The following is a 23,156-nucleotide window of genomic DNA, read 5'->3' on the forward strand; positions in this document are numbered from 1 at the left end:
TACTGCTGCTGCAAAATAACACATTTCATGACCCAAGTCATTCATAATAAACCTGATTCTGATCCTTGATTCTTTCTTCAATATCAGTAGCAATCTCAGTTTCGTTATAAGGATCCCATCAACCCAACTCATGGACTAGGAGACTATGTAGCATTCTCACCAGGACCACCAGACTCAAAAATAGTCACTTTCCCTAAGCAGTCAGGCTGGTCAACACCTCCATCCAATAATCCTCAGCTCCCCCCCCCCCCACCCACCACCACTATTTATCATTTCCTGTCAGTCACCTTATGTACCAACACACCTGTGCCTAGCGTCACTTTATGAACATATAATCAATCTGTGTATATAAGCTATCATGTATTTATATTTCGCAAACAACAGGAATTCTGCAGATGCTGGAAATTCAAGCAACACACATCAAAGTTGCTGGTGAACGCAGCAGGCCAGGCAGCATCTGTAGGAAGAGGTGCAGTCGACGTTTCAGGCCGAGACCCTTCGTCAGGACTAACTGAAGGAAGAGTGAGTAAGGGATTTGAAATTTGGAGGGGGAGATCCAAAATGATAGGGGAAGACAGGAGGGGGAGGGATAGAGCCAAGAGCTGGACAGGTGATAGGCAAAAGGGGATACGAGAAGATCATGGGACAGGAGGTCTGGGAAGAAAGACGGGGGGGGAGGGACCCAGAGGATGGGCAAGAGGTATATTCAGAGGGACAGAGGGAGAAAAAGGAGAGTGAGAGACAGAATGTGTGCATAAAAATAAGTAACAGATGGGGTACGAGGGGGAGGTGGGGCCTTAGCGGAAGTTAGAGAAGTCGATGTTCATGCCATCAGGTTGGAGGCTACCCAGACGGAATATAAGGTGTTGTTCCTCCAACCTGAGTGTGGCTTCATCTTTACAGTAGAGGAGGCCGTGGTTAGACATGTCAGAATGGGAATGGGATGTGGAATTAAAATGTGTGGCCACTGGGAGATCCTGCTTTCTCTGGCGGACAGAGCGTAGATGTTCAGCAAAGCGGTCTCCCAGTCTGCGTCGGGTCTCGCCAATATTCCCTTACCACCATTCAGGGCCCCAAACAGTCCTTCCAGGTGAGGCAACACTTCACCTGTGAGTCGACTGGGGTGATATACTGCGTCCGGTGCTCCCGATGTGGCCTTTTATATATTGGCGAGACCCGACGCAGACTGGGAGACCGCTTTGCTGAACATCTACGCTCTGTCCGCCAGAGAAAGCAGGATCTCCCAGTGGCCACACATTTTAATTCCACATCCCATTCCCATTCTGACATGTCTATCCACGGCCTCCTCTACTGTAAAGATGAAGCCACACTCAGGTTGGAGGAACAACACCTTATATTCCGTCTGGGTAGCCTCCAACCTGATGGCATGAACATCAACTTCTCTAACTTCCGCTAAGGCCCCACCTCCCCCTCGTACCCCATCTGTTACTTATTTTTATGCACACATTCTTTCTCTCACTCTCCTTTTTCTTCCTCTGTCCCTCTGAATATACCTCTTGCCCATCCTCTGGGTCCCCCCCCACCTTGTCTTTCTTCCTGGACCTCCTGTCCCATGATCTTCTCGTATCCCCTTTTGCCTATCACCTGTCCAGCTCTTGGCTCTATCCCTCCCCCTCCTGTCTTCTCCTATCATTTTGGATCTCCCCCTTCCCCTCCAACTTTTAAATCCCTTACTCACTCTTCCTCAGTTAGTCCTGACGAAGGGTCTCAGCCTGAAACGTCGACTGCACCTCTTCCTACAGATGCTGCCTGGCCTGCTGCGTTCACCAGCAACTTTGATGTGTGTTGCATGTACTTATATTTATTGTTTTTCATTATTATTGTCGTTCTTTATCTTATTGTGTTTTTTTGTCCTGCATTGGATCCAGAGTAACAATTATTTCATTCTTTACACTTGTGTACTGGAAATGATGTTAAATAATCTTGAATCTCTTATTTTGTGTGTGATTGGGAATATTTGTGCAATTTGAATTGTATGCACAGACATGTGCTGGCAGATGAGATTAATTTGGGTTAGCAGCATGGGCTGAAGGGCCATTTCCTGTGCTGTACTTTTCCAAGCAGTTGGAAGCACCAGTGCATCAAGGCATCATATTAACTTACTTCTTGAAATCCTGATTTAACCATTCTCTCTGCCACACCACCTTCCTTTCCAAACTATTTCCTGAGCTTGAAAGTTTTGATTAGTTTCTGAAAATCACTGACAATGAATTTCCATATTTCTCCATTCAAAAACCCAACAACTTGACACGCATGTCAACAAATTCAATAATGTGTGCACATTTAGTGTTGAGGAACATCTTTCAATGCAAGAGCATTTATTTACTTATTTAAGATGCTATTATGATGCCAATGTGGATCTGTTGTATAAACGTGGCCCTGATTGTTCTTGGTAAAATTTTTCTGCAGAAGAGGTTTGCCATTGCCTTCTTCTGGGCAGTGTCTTTACAAGACTCCATCCATTATCAATACTCTTCCGAGATTGCATGGCATCAGTGGTCACATAACCAGGACTTGTGTTATGCCCCAGCTTTTCATACAACTATCCGGTACCTGCTCCCGTGACTTCACATGACCCAGATTGTGTGGCGGGGGGGGGGGCGCGGCTAAGCAGGTGCTGCACCTTCCTAACAAGGATAACCTGCAAGCTAGCGGAAGGAAAGAACACCTTACACCTCCTTTGGTGGAGATGTATCTCCACTCTACCACCCATTGGTAGCAAATGATGATATATTCTTCAGTTAATTTCTGATTTGTGCGAATGTCCAGTAATGTATATTGTTTGTATACCTAGGTATGGAGTACATTCGCTAAAATTTTGAAATGCCACAAATATGGGAACCACTCCTTTTAATATCATGTTCTTGCTCCTGAAGGAAATTCTGGGAAAGCTTCATTGATATCTGTCATGAGAACAACAGTCTCCATGGGATCACGTTTGAACAAATTAAGGCACAGCTGGAGGCACTGGAGTTGAAGAAGACTTATGTCCTTAATCCCCTAGCTCCAGAATTCATCCCAAGAGCTCTCAGACTTCAGCAGCCGACGAATACCAACAAGCAGCAACAGCCATCCCCTCCGAAGGTACAGTGACTGGTTTATATATTTCCTCAAGGCACTCTCAATTTCAGACTGTGTGTCTTTTTTTTTATCTGTTTTCTGTTGTGGCCTCTTGTACATGTTGGTGTATTTGAATTTGTGGTAATAGACTAATTGAGGTACTGTTCCACAAAACGACAGAATGCTTTTTGAACATTGATCCCCACTCGCAGCCATCCAGGAGGAGGCTTTACATAAAGATGAGGTGCTTTCTCAAAGAAGACAACAGTGAGTTGCACAGTCAGCTCAACCAGCTCCTAAAACCCTTTAGGAAGTGGTGTAGGTATTTATTAAAGCAGGATTAATATAAAAGTTAGGATTGTTTATTTTCCAGTCTGATGATTTCTTAGTTTCAGTTCAAGTATAGTAACTTCAGCAGTAGTCTCAGGCCCTCTTTGTGTTGGTTTTACCTCACAGATTCCTGCAGATTCAAGATGGGAACAGTGTAGCATCTCTGCAGGGAATGTGGAATCTGAGAGAGTTGGTCAAACTGATGCATTTACTTTGGTAATCAAATTGAAGGATTGTGAAAATACCAGTGCCACGACTGATATGAATTCCTGGCTCAAAATTACTGAATTCAATGTCAAATCAGATACAGAATTAGAAATAAGAATGGAAAGAAAGATTGGATTGACAGAGTGGAGGAAAATATCTTACTTTTATTTGTTTTTTCCTGATATCAACAGGTAAAGCTGAAGAAATGAAAATGCACAACTGTAACAGTTCATTTTAAGTGTGCACGAGGGTGACTGACAGTTATAAACAATTAACTGTCCTTAAAAACCTGCTTAGATTTAACCTTCCGGGGGCAAGTTTAGTTTGTGAAGAGTGCAGTATTTTAAATGGTGAGAACAAACAAGATGATAATGTTCCTGAACATTTAGATTTCCAAGCTCGATGATACATCTAAAATCACCTGATATGACTTCAATGGTTGCAAGATGTTAGAATCTATTATTAAGGATGAGGTTTCAGGGCACACCATAAAGAAGGTCAAAGTCATCATGGTTTCTTTAAGGAGCAGTCTTACCTGACAAATCTGTTGGAATTCTTTGAGGAAATAACTGGTGGGATAGACAAAAGAAAGTCTGGATGTCGTTTACTTGGACTTTCAGAAGGCCTTTGACAAGGTGCTGCACATGAGACTAATAAACAAGATAACAGCCTGTGGTATTACTGGAAAGATACTAACGTGGACAGAGATAGGCCGATTGGCAGGAGGCGAGGAGTGGGAATAAAGGGGACCTTTTCTAGTTGGCTGCCAGTGACTAATGGTGTTCTGCAGGGTTCAGTGTTGGAACTGCTTCTTTTCATGTTCTGTGTCAGTGATTTTGATGAAGGAATTGGTGGCTCAGTGGCCAACTTTATGGGCAATCCAAAGATAGGTGTAAGAGCAGATAGTATTGAGGAAACTGGGAGACTGCAGTAGGACTTGGACAGATTAGGAGAATGGCAAATAAGTGGCAGATGGAATTCAGCATAGGGAAGTGAATGGTCATGCACTTTGGTAGAAGGAATAAAGGCATAATCTATTTTCTAAAAGGGAGGGAATTAAAAAATCAGAGGTGTACGGGAACTGGGAGTCCTAGTGCACGATTCCCTGAAGGTTAAGTTGGTAGGAAAGAAGGCAAATGCAATGTTAGTATTCATTTCAGGAGGACTAGAATATTAAAGCAAGGATATAATGTTTAGGCTTTATAAGGCATTGGTCAGACACACTTGGAATATTGTGAGCAGTTTTGGGCCCCTTTTCTAAGTAAGGGAGTCCTGGCCTTGGAGAGAGTTCAGATGCGATTCATGAGAATAATCTCAGGAATGCAAGGGTTAACTTATGAGGTGTGTTTGATGGTTTGGGGCCTGTACTCACTGGAATTCAGAAGAATGATGGGGGATCTCAGTGAAACCTATTGAACATTAAAAGCTCTAGATGGAGTGGATGTGATGATGGATATTTTAGTGGTGGGAGAGTCCAGAATCAGGGGGCACAGTCTCAGAATAGTAGAGCACCCCTTCAGAACAGAGGTGAGGAGGAATTTCTATGGAATTCATTGCCACAAATGGATGTGGAGGCCAAGTCATTAGATAGATTTAAATTGAAAATTGATTGGTTCTTGATTAGTAAGGGTGTCAAAGGTTAGGGGGAGAAGGCAGGAAAATGGGGTTGAGAGGGAAAATAAATCAGCTGTGATTAAATGGAACAGAGACTTGGTAGGCTGAATGGCCTAGTTCTCCTCATGTGTCTTATGGTCTCACGAAACAATTTAATACTATATACCTCATTGTTGTTATTGGCAAATTTTGTATCAGTATGTTGTTAAGAGATAAATTGCTGCATGGATTTTCCTCATGCCTTTTGAATAATAATATGAGGAAGCAAAGGTTATATATATGAACTTTAAAATATGAACATTTATCTGAAGCAATGTTTACTCAATTTTTAACTGATGGTAGATGGTTTATTATAAAATATTCTTCAACTGTTTATGAATCACACCAGTTATTTATTACCCTAATTTGGCTTCTCCCTCTGGGTATCCTGACTGGCACTTAACAATTTGTCTTGAAGATGTAAATTTGCTGATGGTCAAAGTATGATGAAAAAGGTTTTATACAAACACAAAACCAGTCAAAATAATCAAAGCAAATTCTACAGTTGCTGGAAATCTGTAATAAAAAGCAGAAATGCTGGTAATAATCAACAGGTCAGGCTCTCATCTATGAAGAGAGAATCAAAATTTACTCTTCAGGCTTGTGATCTTTTATCAGATTCAGTAAAGGCTGAAAATCAAACTTTAAGTACAGAAAAGTGGGAGGTGGAGGCCAGGTGACACAAGAGTTGGTACTACAAGTTCAGAGAGTGTACATTCTTCAGGAACGTCGAAGCACTCGGCAGAGATGGTGCTGGGTGTCAGAGGGCTGGTTGGAGGCTCGAAGTTTTCGGACGGACTCAAGAGTCGGACTGTGGCCGGGTGCTTCCAGGGTGCTTCCAGGGTGCTGCATCGGCAAGTTTGCAGCGCTGGAGGTTCATGGCAGGGAGAGTTTCTCCTTTCTACTGTCTGCGTGAGATGATGGGACTTTCGAGAGACTTTGAGACTTTTTTTTTTACCGTGCCCATGGTCTGTGCTTTATCAAATTATGGTATTGCTTTGCACTGTTGTAACTATATGTTATAATTATGTGGTTTTTGTCAGTTTTTTTGGTCTTGGTTTGTCTTGTGTTTCTGTGATATCATTCTGGAGGAACATACTTTACTTTATACCTTTATACTTTATACTTTATTGTCGCCAAACAATTGATACTAGAACGTACAATCATCATAGCGATATTTGATTCTGCGCTTCCCGCTCCCTGGATTACAAATCGATAGTAAATATTAAAAATTTAAATTATTAATCATAAATAGAAAAAAGAAAAATTGAGAGTAAGGTAGTGCAAAAAAACCGAGATGCAGGTCTGGATATTTGGAGGGTACGGCCCAGATCCGGGTCAGGATCCGTTCAGCAGTCTTATCACAGTTGAAAAGAAGCTGTTCCCAAATCTGGCCATACGAATCTTCAAGCTCCTGAGCCTTCTCCCGGAGGGAAGAGGGACGAAAAGTGTGTTGGCTGGGTGGGTCGTGTCCTTGATTATCCTGGCAGCACTGCTGTGACGGCGTGCAGTATAAAGTGAGTCCAAGGACGGAAGATTGGTTTGTGTGATGTGCTGCGCCGTGTTCACGATCTTCTGCAGCTTCTTCCGGTCTTGGACAGGACAACTTCCATACCAGGTTGTGATGCACCCTAGAAGAATGCTTTCTATGGTGCATCTATAAAAATTAGTGAGGGTTTTAGGGGACAGGCCAAATTTCTTTAGTTTTCTTAGGAAGTAAAGGTGCTGGTGGGCCTTTTTGGCAGTGGACTCTGCTAGGTTGGACCATTTCTTAATTATATTTCTTAATTCATTGTATCATTTAATGCATGCATTACTAAATGACAGTAAAAGAGGACTGTGTATCCTCATAATCTAATCTAATCTAAACTCAGGAGCAAAAGTAGACCTCTTGGCTCCAGGGGCTTTGCTTCATTTTAATCTCAATTCTACATTCCCTTCTTCCCATGGTAGCTTTTCAGTCCCCTGCTTATTATATAGCTACCTCTGTTTTTAAAATATTCCAGGACTCCTCTTCCAATGTCCTTGGAAGAAGATATATTTTTGTGTGTGTGTGTGTGTGTGTCTATATATATATATATACACACACACACATACACACAGAGAGATATCAATATGCAAAAGAGAACAAATTGTGCAAGTACAAAGAAACAAATAAATGCATAAATAGATAAATAATTCTGAGTGCATAAGTTGTAGAGTCCTTGGAGGAAGTCCAAAGGTTGTAGAATTGGTTCAGTATTGAGGTGAGTGAAGGAACCTGATGGTTGAAGGGTAATAACTGTTCCTGAATCTGGTTGTGTGGGAGCTGAGGCTCCTGTACCTCCTTCCCAGTGGTGGAGGTCCTTGATGATGGAAGAGAGCATGGCCTGGATGATAGGGGTCCTTAGTAATAGAGCAGTTGGAAGTTTAGGAGCACTCTGACAGACTGAACAGTCTGCAAAATGTCAGTCTTGTTCTCTGTTTTCTGTAATTTCCTCGATTTTCAACAAGATTTAACTTCAAGAGTTTCTGCAGCTGCTGACAATCTTGACCAATGTACAAAATGCTGGCAGAATTCAGCAAGTTAGGCAGCATCTGTGAAAAGGAATAACAGTCAATGTGTCTTACCAAGACCCTACATTAGGATGTTACATGCCCAGAATATGGACTGTTAATTTCCCTGCATGGATGCTGCCTGATTATTACCTCAGTGATTTGCATCTGGGCCATGTCTTTGATTTGTGTAAGCTGTTATCATCCTCACGGAGAGTCTGAAGATCCATGGTGTTCATTGGCTTTTAACCAGATCCGAAGCTTATCACAGCATGTAAGAAAGAATAAGTTGCAGGTGCAGGTAAATAAGAGAGGATGTAATTCTGTTGTGGGAGATGGCATGAGTCTGATAGGTCAAATGATCATAGGCATGTCAACAGGGGTACACCCTCTCTCTTCTCCCCTTTCAGTATTCTGAAGGGACTGTTGCCTCCACAACTTCCTCCTTCACTCCACCAACACCTATCCTCCTCCCTCTGCCACTGCATGAGTTTTAGGACCTGCTCATTTTGCCACCTTCGTTCTCACCCCCATCCAGGGACTAAAACAGTCTCTCTAATTAAGCAGCCAGCTCCTCGCTATTCTTCCACTGCAGTGTGCTGACATTGGCGTTAAACCATGTGGTCTGCTCTACAGTGGAAAAACTAAATGGAGATTAGGGGATGACTTTGTGGAGCACCTCTGTTCAATTCATAAGGATGACCTAGGTCTTGAATAGTCTCTTGTACTAATCCAACAAACATCAGTCTTCTTCCAACCCAAGCATGTTGCAGCCTTCATGACTCAATATCGGATTCAGTAATTTCAGATAACCATGCTTCTCAATTTGTCGAAACTGACCTGTCTGAATTAAGGCAACATTCTGATGAACCTGCAGCAATAACTCATCTTTCCCCTGCTCTACAGAGGCTGCTGTATCTGCTGACTGCTTCCAGCACCCTTATTATTTCACTCAAATTAATAATGCATCAACTTTCAATTAAACAGATTTTAAATAAGATTTAGAATTGAATATTCCAGGTTTCCAGTAGGTATTACTTTAAAAGAGGCTTCTACTTGCTATATCCTGCCTTTTACAGCCTCAGAAACTATTTTTTTGTGATCAGAACAAAACGTGTGTTTTTCACAAATATAAGCCTGTTTTGTGTGCTCAGACTCCTCAGGATCTTGATCTATATTCAACATAAAAGTACAAGCTGTAGAATCTGCCAATAAAATACAGAGCCATATGCTGCCCATAGTTTGTCAGAGATACCATGCGCCAAAGGAGCAGAAGTAGGCCATTCGACCCATAGAGTCTGCCATTCCATCAAAGATGATTTATTATCTCTGTCAACCCCCTTTAGAACATACATGTACAGGCCCTTTGGCCCACAATGTTGCACTGAACCAAGTACATCAGTAATCAGATGGCCAAAAAACTAATCTCTTCTGCCTACACAATATCCATATCCTCGCATTTTTCTCATATTCATGTGCCCATCTAAGCAACTCTTAAAAGTCCCTAATGTAACGGCACCTACCAATACAGGTTTCCCCCGCTGTCCGAAGGTAGAGCGTTCCTATGAAACGGTTAGAAAATCACCTCTGATCTGGGCCGACATTTACATGCTGGGCGGCACCTAATTTATTAGCTTGTTTATTTTGGCTTTTTTCTTGAAGATGTGCCGGGTGCGTCCCAGCTACCGCTGCATTCTCCACGGCAATGTATCGGTCCGCAGCCCAGGGGTTGGGGTGGTGGGACACTGGGTGTCATCTCATCGTCGTCTGTTTCCATCAGGGCAAGCAGTTCATCTTTTTCTATCTCAAAACACTTAATTATGTCTAGTTTTACGCTAAGTATAACACCCTTACGAGCTCTTTCAGGCTTTTCCGATACTGCAGAACTCATCTTGCTAACAGCTGCTCACAGGCACGTGTTTAAGCAATGCCAGCTAGAATGCAGTTCCGGGGGAGGAGCTTGGGTGCTCGGGGCGTGCGCTGCCTTTTTTCGACACACTGCCTTTTTTTCGTAACAGTGAAAATACCTTCTGTTAGCGAAAACAGGTAACTAATGTAGGTCTTTTGTAACAGCAAGGTTCCATAAAGCGAACGTTCGAAAAGCGGGGGACACCTGTATTCCAGATACCACCCACTCTCTGTGTAAAAAAAAAGGGGGAAAAAATCTTGCCCCTCACATCTCCTTTGCAATTATCCCCTCTCACCATAAATTGATGCCCTCTGGTACTGGACATTTCAACCCTTGGAAAAAGATATTGTCCATCTACTCTATGCCTCTCATAATCTTACAAACCTCTGGCAGATCTTCCATCAGCCTCTGCTGCTCCAGAGAAAACAACCCAAGTTTGTCCTCTCTTATTAGAGCACATGCCCTCCAATCCAGCCAGCATTCTGGTAAACCTTTTTTGCACCCTTTCCATAACCCAACATCTTTCCTCTTATGCTGGTGACCAGAAACTGTATGTAACACTCCAGATGTGGTCTAACTAGAATTTTGTAAAGATGCAACATAACTTCCTGACCTTTAAACTCAATGCCTTGACTAATAAAGGGAAGTATGTTTTTGCCGCCTTAACCACACTTTCAACCTGTGCAGCCACTCTTAGGGAGCTATGAACTTGGACCAAGATCCCTATGCTCATTAACACTGTTAATGGTCTTGTCCTTAATGTGTCCTTACATTTGACCTACTAAGGTGTATCACTTCACATTTGGTTGGGTTACACTCCATCTGCCATTTCTCTATCCATTTTTGCGACTGATCTATATCGCACTGTATACTTTGCCTGTACTCTATGCTATACACAACACCACCTCTTTGGATCATCTACAAACTTACTAACCCACCCATTTACATTTTCATCCAGGTCATTTATATACGTCACAAACAGATTTCCTGTCTTCTCCTTGTAACCTTTGATGCCCTTACTAATCAAGAACCTATCAACCTACATCTTAAATGTACCCAATGACTTGACATCCACAGCCAACTGTGGCAATGATTTCTGCAGATTCACCACCCTATGATGGAAGAAATTACTCCTAATCACTGTTCTAAATGGATGCTATTCTATTCTGAGACTTGCAGATTCATCACATTTATTTTCTTGGCCCTGAGGGCTGCCTTCACACCCAATAAATATTGAATTAGAAAACTTTGTGCCAGAAAAAAATGGTAGGTAAGAGTTCTAAATTCTTATGGTCTGCTCTCATTGGGTTTGTTGGTTATTGAGGTTAATATTTTGTTAAAATAAAATGTTGGTAAATCTCCTATGATTTTGGATCTCCCCCTCCCCCTCCCACTTTCAAATCTCTTACTATCTCTTCTTTCAGTTAGTCCTGATGAAAGGTCTCGGCCCGAAACATAAACTATGCCTCTTTTTTTTGTGTGTGTTGGTAAATCCAGTTGTGTATATATAGGACTTGGAACATTAACGTAATTAGATTCTAGCAGTGTGGACAGAATGAGGATATAGTCAGATTATTGACAAGTTGGACTGAAAGGGCCTGTCACTATGGTGTATCTCTAAATAAAATTAAAATACCATACTTAGCAATTGTAATATTTGTTTCCAAGTATTATCACTTGGTAAACACACACTAGATTTTATCCTGAAAATTTACATCACAAGAGCCAGAAATTGGTTTTATAGACTTGCTATTACCATTTTGTAATCCACCTGAAGTGTTGCAAATGCAGCCTTTGTGATAGGTAATGATGGGGCTATTTTACAAACTGTATTAAATCAGTTATCATTCTGATTTCACGAAGAAAGCAAACTTCAGTGAGCCAAGCACTCAGTGTGAGTAGATGTACCATTCCATGAATTTTGTATGTATTCAGAAAATGCTAACAAGTCTGTATATAAACTGTGTCGTTTAATGCATTTACTTTTCTAGTAATTTATATCTTAGCATTAATTGACATTTATAAATAATTTACACTTCTAAATATATTTTATTAAATCTTTCATTGATGTGATTACATCTGATTGCCATAGTTTATTTCCCCATAGTTTGTTTCAACGTCTTTGCTCTCTTCACTTCTAATTTTTGAAAAGAAAGAAGCTGAATAACATTGTAAATAATTGATGCAGTGACACTTGAGGCCATTTCAGGATTTCTAAATATAGAATCATAATGATGGAGTTGACTGAAGTCTTCTGTCCAGTGGACAGCGTGGAGATGACCCTTAAATGCCACAACCCAATTAATCCTAACAGCTTTATAAATCCAAATTTATGTGATTGTAGCTGGGTTTAAATTGTGTGTGTTGCACATGTCATTCGTATAAAGTCATAGAGCACTACAACATCGAAACAGGCCCTTTGGACCATCTAGTCCATGCTGAGATATTATTCTGCCTAGTCTTATCGACCCTCAACTGGTCCATGGCCCTCCACACTCCTCCTGTTATGTTTTGTAACTCCAAAATATAAACTAATTGAAGAAAAACACAGAGCTGGGAATAACGTGTCTACTCTTAGTTTCACCTATTACTTTTAGCGAGGCATGCACATCTAATAGGATGTGATGACATTGTCCATTTATGTACTTCTACATATAACATGTAATGAATAATATAAAGAACAAAGATTGCTTAATTAAACAATATTACTCAAGTATTACTGAAATATTAAATCCACAACACTCCTCCCTGCTTAGCTATAAACTCCAACTCAATATAGAATGCATCTCAAATTATATGTGTGTGTGTGTGTGTATATATACATATATAGTGGCATGCAAAAGCTTGGGCACCCCGGTCAAAATTTCTGTTACTGTGAATAGCTGAGCGAGTAAAAGATGAACTGATTTCCAAAAGGCATAAAGTTAGAGATGACACACTTCTTTAATATTTTAAGCAAGAAAACTTTTGTAGCCAAAAAATTCTATTCAAAAGGTTCAAAGGAACATCTAAACAAGCCTGATGCATTTTGGAAACAAGCCCTGTGGACTGATGAAGTTAAAATAGAACTTTTTGGCCGCAATGAGCAAAGGTATGTTTGGAGAGAAAAGGGTGCAGAATTTCATGAAAAGAACACCTCTCCAACTGTTAAGCACGGGGGTGGATCGATCATGCTTTGAGCTTGTGTTGCAGCCAATGGCATGGGGAACATTTACTGGTAGAAGGAAGAATGAATTCAATTAAATTCCAGCAACTTCTGGAAGCAAACATCACACCGTCTGTAAAAAAGCCAAAGATGAAAAGAGGTTGGCTTCTACAACAAGATAATGAACCTAAACACACCTCAAAATCCATAATGGACTACCTCAAGAGGCGCAAGCTGAAGGTTTTGCCATGGCCCTCACAGTCCCCTAACCTGAACATCATGGAGAATCTGTGGATAGACCTCAAAAGAGCAGTGCATGCAAGATGTCCCAAGAGTCTCACAGAACTAGAAGCCTTTTGTAAGGAAGAATGGGTGAAAATCCCCCAAATAAGAATTGAAAGACTCTTAGCTGGCTACGGAAGGCGTTTACAAGCTGTGATACTTGTCAAAGGGGTGTTACTAAGCACTGACCATGCAGGGTGCCCAAACTTTTGCTTCGGGCCCTTTTCTTTTTTTGTTATTTTGAAACTGTAAAAGATGGAAATAAAAAAGTAATCTTGCTTAAAATATTTTAAAAATGTGTCATCTTTAACTTTATGCCTTTTGGAAATCAGTTCATCTTTTACTTGCTTAGCTAATCATAGTAACAGAAATTTTGACCGGGGTGCCCAAACTTTTGCATATATAATATGTGTGTGTATGTGAGCGTGTATGTGTGCGGGTGTGTGTGTATCTGTAATATATGTCCAGATGCCACCAGACGTAAACTCAACTGTGTAGGAGAGTGGTTCAGTTCCGTCCTTAATCTTTCCAAGTACACACACTTGACCATCTCTGTCATCCCTCGTCAGGATTGGTTGGCCAGGTGTGAAATATCAAACCACCTTGTTTGAAGAGTTCTCAATTTGTCTCAGATGTATGTCCTACATACTCCTCCTGAGACTGGATTTGACGGGATCCAAGTGTAAGTGCAAGGGACAACCCAAAAACAGCATAGCTGGTGAGGTGTTGGTTGTGGAGTGTGTTGCATTGTGATATGCAAGATGGAAATTTGCAAGCTTCTGATTCAATGTTAGTGTAGGGTGTTTTGTTGACATTGTTCACAGTATGTTCCTTGGACTCTGTACAAACCTTTCCAACAAACCATTTGTAGCTCGGTGGTATGGTGCAGATATAATATGTCTTATTACATTTATTTCAAGGGTAAAATAGTGTTAAATGACGGTGCCACACCCAAGTTTCTCAAAGCCCATTTGGTTTCATATACCATCTATGATAAAGTAGCCAGTGAGCTAGGTCACATAGAGGCTGAAGGAATTCTTTCCAAGGTTAAGTGGAGCCCATGGACAACTCGAAGAAATGTGTGCCCATGAATGGTCTGTCAAAATCCGCATGAATCCTTTGCCTGGGCAATTACTTGGTAGTAGTGGATGCTATTAAAAAGTGGCCTTAAGTATTCCCACAGATCCTGACAGATCCATTCTTCTTGGCTGTTGGGACTACTGTATCCATTGTCACTGACTATTCCAGAACACCAGTCCTGAGAAAAGCTTCTGAACACATCTAAACATCTCTCAGTGTATCATTACGCCCATCATTGAGCTGACAATTTCTTCAATTCAGCCATGTATGCTGAAATGGATTCTCCTTCTTTTTGATTCTGCTAATGAAACTTAAAGCATCAATCACCAATAGTCTTGGTTCCAAATTTTCCTGCATTTCTTTCACAATATCAGCAAAGCTCGTTTTGACTGGTTTGGTTGGAGCGGTCAAGCTTCCAAGTAAACTGTATGCTCTTCTACCAATGGACTCAGCAAAACTGGCACTCGCTTCTCATTGGCTAATTCATTTGCTTCAAAATACTGCTCAATTTCCTCAGTATACATATTCGAATTATCTCTTACGCAATCAAAAGCATCCGTCTTTCTGATGTAGAAAGCCATTTCTGCTCTTTATTTAAATTTATGATTATTATCACCTGGTACTCACTGTTTATGAACCTGTGAATGTGTTCATTTTCTGACATTTATTTTGAACTTGAACGTTTCGCTGCGTTTCAACAGGTGGTGTCTTATGGTCTTGGGTTTGTTTTAAAAGTACCTCATCACCACTGTTATGTTTTATAACTCCAAAGCATAAACTAATTGAAAGAAAAACACAGAGCCAGGACTAACCTGTCTACTCTTAGTTTTGTTTTACTTTTAGCAAAGCATGCATGTATGCCGTGGCTTGATAACGTATGCCATTCGCATACCTTTACATATAAACCATAATGAATTATGTAAACAACAAAATATACTTAATCAAACAATACATTCACAATATTACTCAAATATACTGAAATATTAAACACAAACCTCCCATCCATGTACTTATCAAAATTTACCTTAAATGTTGAAATTGACCTTGTGTCTAACATTTCCATTGGCAGCTAATTCCATATTCTCATCATTCTTTTAGTGAACTTCCCCTGTGTTCCCCTTAAATATGCTACTTTTCACCCTTACCCCGTGACCTGTAGTTCTTATCTCACCAAATCTCAGAGGAAAACGCCTGCTTAAATTTGCCCTATTATACCCCTCATAATTGGGGCACCATGGTAGCATAGCAGTCAGTGTGACATTATTACAGCTCGGGGCATCAAAGTTCGGAGTTCAATTCTAACGCCACCTGGAAGAAGTTGTATGTCCTTACTGTGTGTGCGTGCTTTTTCTCCAGGTACTCTGATTTCCTCCCACAGTCCAAAGACATACAAATTTTGTAGGTTTATTGGTCATTATCAGTTGTCCTGTGATTAGGTTAGTGTTAAATATGTTGGTTGCTGGACTTGTTGGGCTGGAAGGACCTGATACACGCTGTATCACTAAGTAAATAGATAGCTTTATATACCTCTATCAAATCTCTCCTCATTCTCCTTTGCTCCTGGAGAAAGACGTCCTTACCTTTTCAACCGTTACCTGTAACTCTGGTCCTCAAATTCCAGCAAATTTTCTCTGTACTCTTATTTGTCTTTCCTGTAGGAAGGTGACCAGAACTGCACACAATACTATAAATTAAGCTTCACAGATGTCTTACACAACTTCAACATATCATCCCATGTTATATACTCAGCATGTAAATATTTCTACCTCATTGATTCTTTGCTTTGATTTTCAAATGCTAAGGTGAAAATATATCCAATTTGACCTCAAGTTAAAGGGTCTCCTGATCACCCAGACATTGCACTAACCAAGGACTGAAATTAAATGAAAAGTATGATTGTGTTATAAACTTGATCATCTCGTTGGCTGAAATGTTATTTTAACAACACTGCAGATTTGTTCTTTTTATGAAGTAAGAAAGAACACAGGAAAACTAATTTTCTGCAGGAATAAAAGACTTAATTTGAGAACAGAGATTACTCTTCGTACATTGCCGAATACAATGAGGAGCCTTGTGACAATTCTGTATATAGCTTTGTATATTTAAATAAAGTAATCACTGTAGTGTAGTCATCTTCTTCAGAAAATATTCACTTGCTTTGGGATATAAAAGCGATTTCAGTCATGAGGCAGATTCTGTGCTTTCCTTTGTCTTCAAGTGCTGGCAGCAGTTCAGTTCACAGTAGACTGTCTGCTGTTATCTGTGGTTGGCCTACAACATACTTCACATTTCTCCAACTGTTCGGCCAAGTGTGTTGTAATATGTACAGTGAAATCAGTTATTGTGATTCCTTCTGGATGAACCCAGACAGGTGGACGTGCTCTGGCAAGAATATCCCCTCCCTTCTTCGTTTACCTCTATCCTCCATGTGCAGTTATGCACAGATCTTTTAACAAAATGTATTAATTCTAATGTAGGACAAAATGTAGTGTCCAGCCGCTGTTCAGTTTACAGATACTCATTGACACATGATCTAATCAGCTTTTAAAATTATAATTCAAATAATAATTTGATCCCCATTGTTCCTACCTTGAAAGTTGAACACTGTTAATTCTCTTTGCAGAAGTTATAATGTTCATGCCTCTGGCTTCTCTTTTCTGCTTCATTGAACCGGTCTGCCATCCTTTAGTTCATGAAGTATGTTTTCTTCAGTTTCTGACGATAATACCCATAGCAAGTGTGCTGTTTTTTTTCATTGTTAATAACTACAAGTGAATTAAGTGGCTGATGCCTTCTGGCTCAATGCACCATCAAGGAAAGTAATTGTTGCATGTATATAGCATTATTAGATTCTAATAATGTCCAATCTGAAGTAGACTAAGATTATGACTATCTAATTTCAATCTTGATGGAGAGGAAATTGAAGTGGTTGACAGTTTCAACTTACTTGGATCAGTGATTAATACTGAATGGTAAGCAGTCAAGGAATCCAACAAAGGATCGCCCTTGGCAGAGCAGCCATGAAGGATTTAGGGAAGATCCTCAGGAACAGGAATCTATAAAGGTTCAACCTATACAGGGAATGATGTTCTCAACGACATTATATGGATGCGAAAGTTGGACAATAAAGAAGGAGAATAGGAAGTGTATTGACGCCTTTGAACTGTGGTGCTGCAGAAAAATACTACTCATCTCGTGAAGTTCTTACTGATCAAACAAATTGGTCCTCAACGAGATCAAACCAAGTCTGTCTCTGGAGGCTCAAATGACAAGACTCCATCTATTGTAATTTGGGCACATCATGCAAAGAAACAGCTCGGTGGAAAAAGATATCATGCTTGGCGAGGTGGCGGGACAACAGAAGAGAGGAAGGCTGCCAATCAGATGGGTGGACACAATAATGACAGCTATGAATGCAACATTATCAACAATGAGCTGCCTTTGCAAGGATGGAAACTCATTTAGGGCAACTATCCATTGAGTTGCCATGAGTCGATGACCCAGCATTTAACATAAAGAACAATGTCCAATAAATTTCCCTGTTTACTCTTGCATCCCTTCCAACCCACTTTTACCCTTTAAAGATTTAAATTCTTTGAAGATGCGACAAAGCACATTGATAAAGGAGAGTAGTAGGTGTGGTGTATATGGATTTTAGCAAGACATTTGATAAGGTTCCCTGTGGTAGGCTTATTCAGAAGGTGAGGAGGTGTGGGATCCAGGGAACTTGGCTTTTTGGTGGCAAAGAGAAAGTTTCATTCAAACCTCACCAGAATCTGCGTGCGTAACTTAAAGTGAAATTTCAGTTCTGGTAGAGATAGCTGCATTTGTCAAAAAGGTGCCATTTTTGGTAAGGGACATCTTTCCTGATGGCTCAGGGAAGCAGGAGAAATGAACACTGGAATATGCAATTTTGGGGAGGTGCAAGTTTGCGGACGGGTTAATGTCGGAGCAAGGGTTTTGAATCTGTGGACAGGTGAAGATCGGTGCAAGGAGTCTGAATCTTCAGATGGGTCAAGATTGGGGCATAGGTTTTAAATCTGCGGACAGGTGAAGATCAGGGCACAAAGTTTGAGTTAGAGTCACCTGGTGATGAGATGGGTAGGAGCCTGCCATGTGAATCTGGATGGCAACTAGAAAGCAGTTGTGCAATCTGATTAGTTTTGTTAAAATAAAGTAAGTGACTCATTGTCAGTGAGAAGTGCAGTCTTTGTGATAGAATCATGCAGCATAGAAACAGGACCTTTCAGTCCACCCTGTCCATGCCACCCATGATGCCTATCCCTATTAATCTCATTTGCTCACATGTGGCCCATAATCCATCCACAGCTTTCCTATTGAAGATACAGAGTAACCATGGGGCCTTTAGGAGCACTAATAGGCAGTGAGACCTTTGGATGCACGTTCACAGCTTCCTGAAGGTAGATAACTGGATAGGGTAGTGAAAAAGGCTCTTGGTACATTTGCCTTCATGGACCAAAGCATTGAGTATAAGAGTTGAGACATCACATTTTACTAAATATTGGTGAGACTGTATTTAGGGTATAGTGTACACACTACAGGGAAAATGTGTTAGAGAGAGAGAGAGAGAGAGATTGATTCATCAGGATGTTGTCAGGAATGAAGGGCTATTAGATCTTCAACAATCTCCTCCCTGCTTCCCTTAGGATCCTTGAATAGTCCCATCAGGAATGCTCCAATATATCTTGCAATTCATCCTTCCTGATGCAGATGTTCTCCAAGATATTAGCATTCTCATCCCTGAACTCCCCACCCTCCGAGTCTATCTCTCTGGTGAATGCTGGTGTGAAGAATTTAGAATCTCATTCACATGAAACTTTGTGGCTATATTTGGAGCTTTGTGTGCGGTTCTGTCACCACGTTACAGGAACAATGTGGATGCTTGAGGTTGGACAAATGGGTTGTTTTCTCTGGAGAATTGGAAGCTAATAGAAGTATATAAAATAATGAGAGGCATAGATAAGGCAGACACCCGCCGTCTGTTTCCCAGGGTGGAAATGCCAAATACTAGAGGGTATAGCTTTAAGTTGAGAGGGGAAAAGGCATGATTTTTACAGAGTGATAAGCAGTTGAAATGCTGTGCAAGGGAAATGGTAGAAGCAAATACAATATATATTTGTTGCCACAAGCGGTTGTGGAGGCCAAGTCATTGGGTGCATTTAAGGCAGAGATAGATAGGTTCTTGATTAGCCAGGGCCTCAGATGGTATGGGGAGAAGGCAGGGGAGTGGGGATGACTAGAAGAATTAGATCAGCCCATGATTGAATGGCGGAGCAGACTCAATGGGCCAAAGGGCCTACCTCTGCTACTATATCTTATGGTCTTATATACATTAAGAACTTAAAGTACTGCAGGTCTACACCATCAGCGAGTTGCTCACTGGTGGAGAAAATGAAGGAGCTGCGCAATGAGTTGATGGAGGCTTACAGTCGAACAGTGAGTGGCATCTTGGGTCGCTTTTCTTGTGATCGCAGGACCCTGGTGGGCATTGTTAATCTGGTAAGCCTCAAGTTGGATTTGCTGATTTATTGACTGAGAGCAGGAGCGGATGGCTGGGGAGCTGTGTGGCCTCGATCGCAGCAAGGACTAGCCCTCAAGCCGTGGTGTGGCCAGGAGAGAGGCATTGGAGCCGATGCGCTCCACCAAGGGCGGTGTGCCACATCGTACTGAACGGAGTCCGTGCTGCCCGCCAGACACGCTCTGTTATGGTCAACTGCAGATTTTGGCAGCACTCTGTGGGCTCAAAGTGAGATCATTAGTTGTAGGAACATCTCAATAGATGAGTGTAGTTTCCCCTTTTGTTTCACTGGGTGCTTCGATGTACATGTGACAAATAAAGCTCATCTTTATATGCTTCTTCCTTTGGATCTAGTTCTAGGAGGTGAAATAGCAAGATATGGTGACTATAAGAAGAGAAGAAGCTCTGGCAGTGGCAGAATGTTTCAGCTCCAGAAACAAAAAAAATGCATCTTCTCTGCCTAATTAAAGGGAGAACGGTGATTGAGGAATCAAGGAATGGGGTTATCAGGAGATGGAGCAAAATGGTTTGTTATGGGGGGATAATTGTCTATGATAATCTTTGGAATTGTAAATACATATAAGTGCTGAGGTAATTAACAACAGTTTGCTCATAGCTGTTGGTTTAGACATTTAGATTAGTATCTCAAATACGTGTCAGGGAACTTCAGTTGACTCAGAACTTGAGCTTTTTTGTAAATTACAAATCTCTGAAGTAAAGTGTAAAGAATACAGGTGTTGATGAAGAATGAATGTTCACAAACCTTTGGTTTATGACACAGGCAGCATTAAATCACCAACTGGAATGTTTTCGGAATATGCTTTCGTTGTTACTTGTGTGCAGATTGAAAAAGCTGAGTCCCTTTTAACTGACAACCCTAATTTAGCTTTCTGCAGTTAAAGTCTTGTTGATCTGCCCCCTTCATTTATTGCAGTTTGACTCTGTTTTGATATTAGCATGAAAGAAATTGGTTGAGGCTGATTTTAAATTTTCTGCTTAAATGTTGCTTCAGGAAGAAAGCAGCAGGCCAAATTGTTTAATTTGTCAATTTCTGGTCCTGATTTATCTCTCCAAGGCCAAACAGCCAGGAGTTTGATTACATTGAAGCTTTCTGAGATTAGCAGAAATCATGAGGAGTCTGATTAAGCAATTAATGGGCTAAAGAATGTCAAATTCAAATGTGCTGAAATCAGTCACAGCCATGACACAAATATTATTTACTATTTAGCATTATGTAATATTTCATTTACTCTGTAGCCCCTTTTTAAAAATTTGAAATGCAGTGCTTTTCAAGCACTTTTAATAAGCTCGGACCCCAAATATGTCACTGAGTACTTTAGAAGTAAGAATTCTTACTAATGTGAAAGATAGAAAATATATTTGTGATTGATAAGCAAAAAAATTAAACATGTTGGAAATCTGCCAACCATTAGATCTGTTTCAATGGTGTTGACTGAGGGATAAATGTTATCCAGGCTGGTAGTAAGCAAATACTGTGTGTCTACCTGACAGCAAATCTGACTTCATTTGTAGTATTATACCTGAAAGAAAACAGGTGGTGTGCCTTCTCATTCGGAACATTGTAAAAAGTTCTCTATTAATTAGCTTTTTGAAATTCCAGCCTCTCTTTGCAAAAAAAAAATGGAAGCAAGTGCAAAAAAGAAATGAGTTGAAAGTTGGATCCCAGCTCCAGTTAAACTTTGTTCCTCTGAAATATTAACTCTGTTTCTGCCGTAAAGCCTAAGTGTGTGAGGAGCAGAGAAATATTTGGTCTGGCCACAGTCCTCACAGAAAAAGAGATCGTGTGCAGTTTTGGGCTCCTTATTTTAGAAAGGATATACTGACATTGGAGAGGGTTCAGAAAAGATTCACAAGAATGATTCCAGGAATGAGAGGATTACCGTACGAAGAACGTCTGGGGAGCTGTTGGGCTATATTCCCTGGAGTTCAGGAGAATGAGGGGGGGGTCTCATAGAAACATACCAAATGTTAAAAGGCCTGAACAGGTTAGATATGGCAAACTTATTTCCTGTGGTAGGGGATTCTAGGACAACAGGGCACGGCTTCAGGATTGAAGGACGTCCTTTTAGAACTGAGGTGCGGATAAATTACTTTATTCAGAGGGTGGTAGACCTGTGGAATTTGTAAATTCCATGAGCGGCTGTGGAGGCCAAGTTATTGGGTGTATTTAAGGCAGAGATAGATGGGTTCTTGATTAGCCAGGGCATCAAAGGGTATGGGGTGAAAGCAGGGGATTGGGGATGACTGGATGAAGTGGATCAGCCCATGATTGAATGGTGAAGCAGACTCAATGCGCCAAATGGCCTACTTCTGCTCCTAAATCTTATGGTCTTATTGGAGGTAATCAGAAGTGTGGCTAATTATTCAGAAATGTTTTAATTCAGACAGTGAATCAGCCCATGTCCAAAGGCTTGAAGACCCTGGCTATCATCTAACTCAGGGTTTATAAACAACAAATACATTTGCACTTCAAGAGATAATTAGATTTACCATTTTCCAGTGCCTTATCTTGTAGGTTTCCAAATGCATAAGCCAGAAACATGATGGAATCCTCTTCACTTACCTAGATGAGCATAGCTCATTGAGCTAATTCAGGTCAGAGCAGTCTGTTTGACTGGAGCTCCGTTTGCCATCTTCATCACCAGCACAGTATGATTGCAGAGTTCTCTGTTTATGAGAACATTACAATCCACTAAGGTTGCTCTGACAGCACCTCCAAACATGTGGAATAAGAAATGCAGTAGACATATGGAAATGCTGGTACTTGCAGGTTCTCTTCCAGTTTGCATACTATCCTGACTTGGACATGCCTTGTTCCTCTCTTGTTGTCAAGGCAAAGTCTTGAAAACCTGTGTCTAATAACACTCGATAAGACCATAAGAAATAGGAGCAGAATTAATTAGACCATTTGGCCCATCGAGTCTGCTCCATCAAGATGGCTGATCCGATTTTCCTCTCAGTCCCAATCTCTTACCTTCTCCCTGTATCCCTTCAGGCCCTGACCAATCAAGAATTTGTGGACCTTTGCCTTAAATATACATAAACATTTGGCCTCCACAGCTGCCTGTAGTAAAGAATTCCACTGATTCACCACTCTCAGGCTAAAGAAATTTCTCCTCATCTTTGTTCTAAAAGGATATCCCTCTATTCTGAGGCGGTGTCCTCTGGTCTTAGACTCTCCCACCTTAGAAATCACCCTCCACACCCACCCTATCAAGGCCTTTCACCATTCGATAGGTTTCAATGAGTTCACCCCTCATTCTTCTGAAAGTGACGTGGACTGCAGCAGTCAGAGAGTTGATTTACCTTGAACAAATGGGAATTATTGTTGATAATGCTAGTCTTCACAATGGTGTCCACATTATATCAATAGA

General features: G+C 40.9%; 1 protein-coding gene across 5 annotated transcripts in view; it reads left to right on the plus strand.

Moving 5' to 3' along the window:
- The window catches only part of helz (helicase with zinc finger), a 347,073-nt gene that overhangs the window by 236,629 nt on the left and 87,288 nt on the right, over positions 1 to 23,156 (plus strand). For all 5 annotated transcript variants that reach the window (XM_063030618.1, XM_063030619.1, XM_063030620.1 and 2 more), the window contains one exon: positions 2,898 to 3,105. In XM_063030618.1, the coding sequence (XP_062886688.1) occupies positions 2,898 to 3,105 (208 nt within the window). The remainder of the gene's footprint in view (positions 1 to 2,897; positions 3,106 to 23,156) is intronic.

The sequence above is a fragment of the Mobula hypostoma genome, chromosome 22, assembly GCF_963921235.1.
Source record: "Mobula hypostoma chromosome 22, sMobHyp1.1, whole genome shotgun sequence".
NCBI classification, from domain to species: Eukaryota; Metazoa; Chordata; class Chondrichthyes; order Myliobatiformes; family Myliobatidae; genus Mobula; species Mobula hypostoma.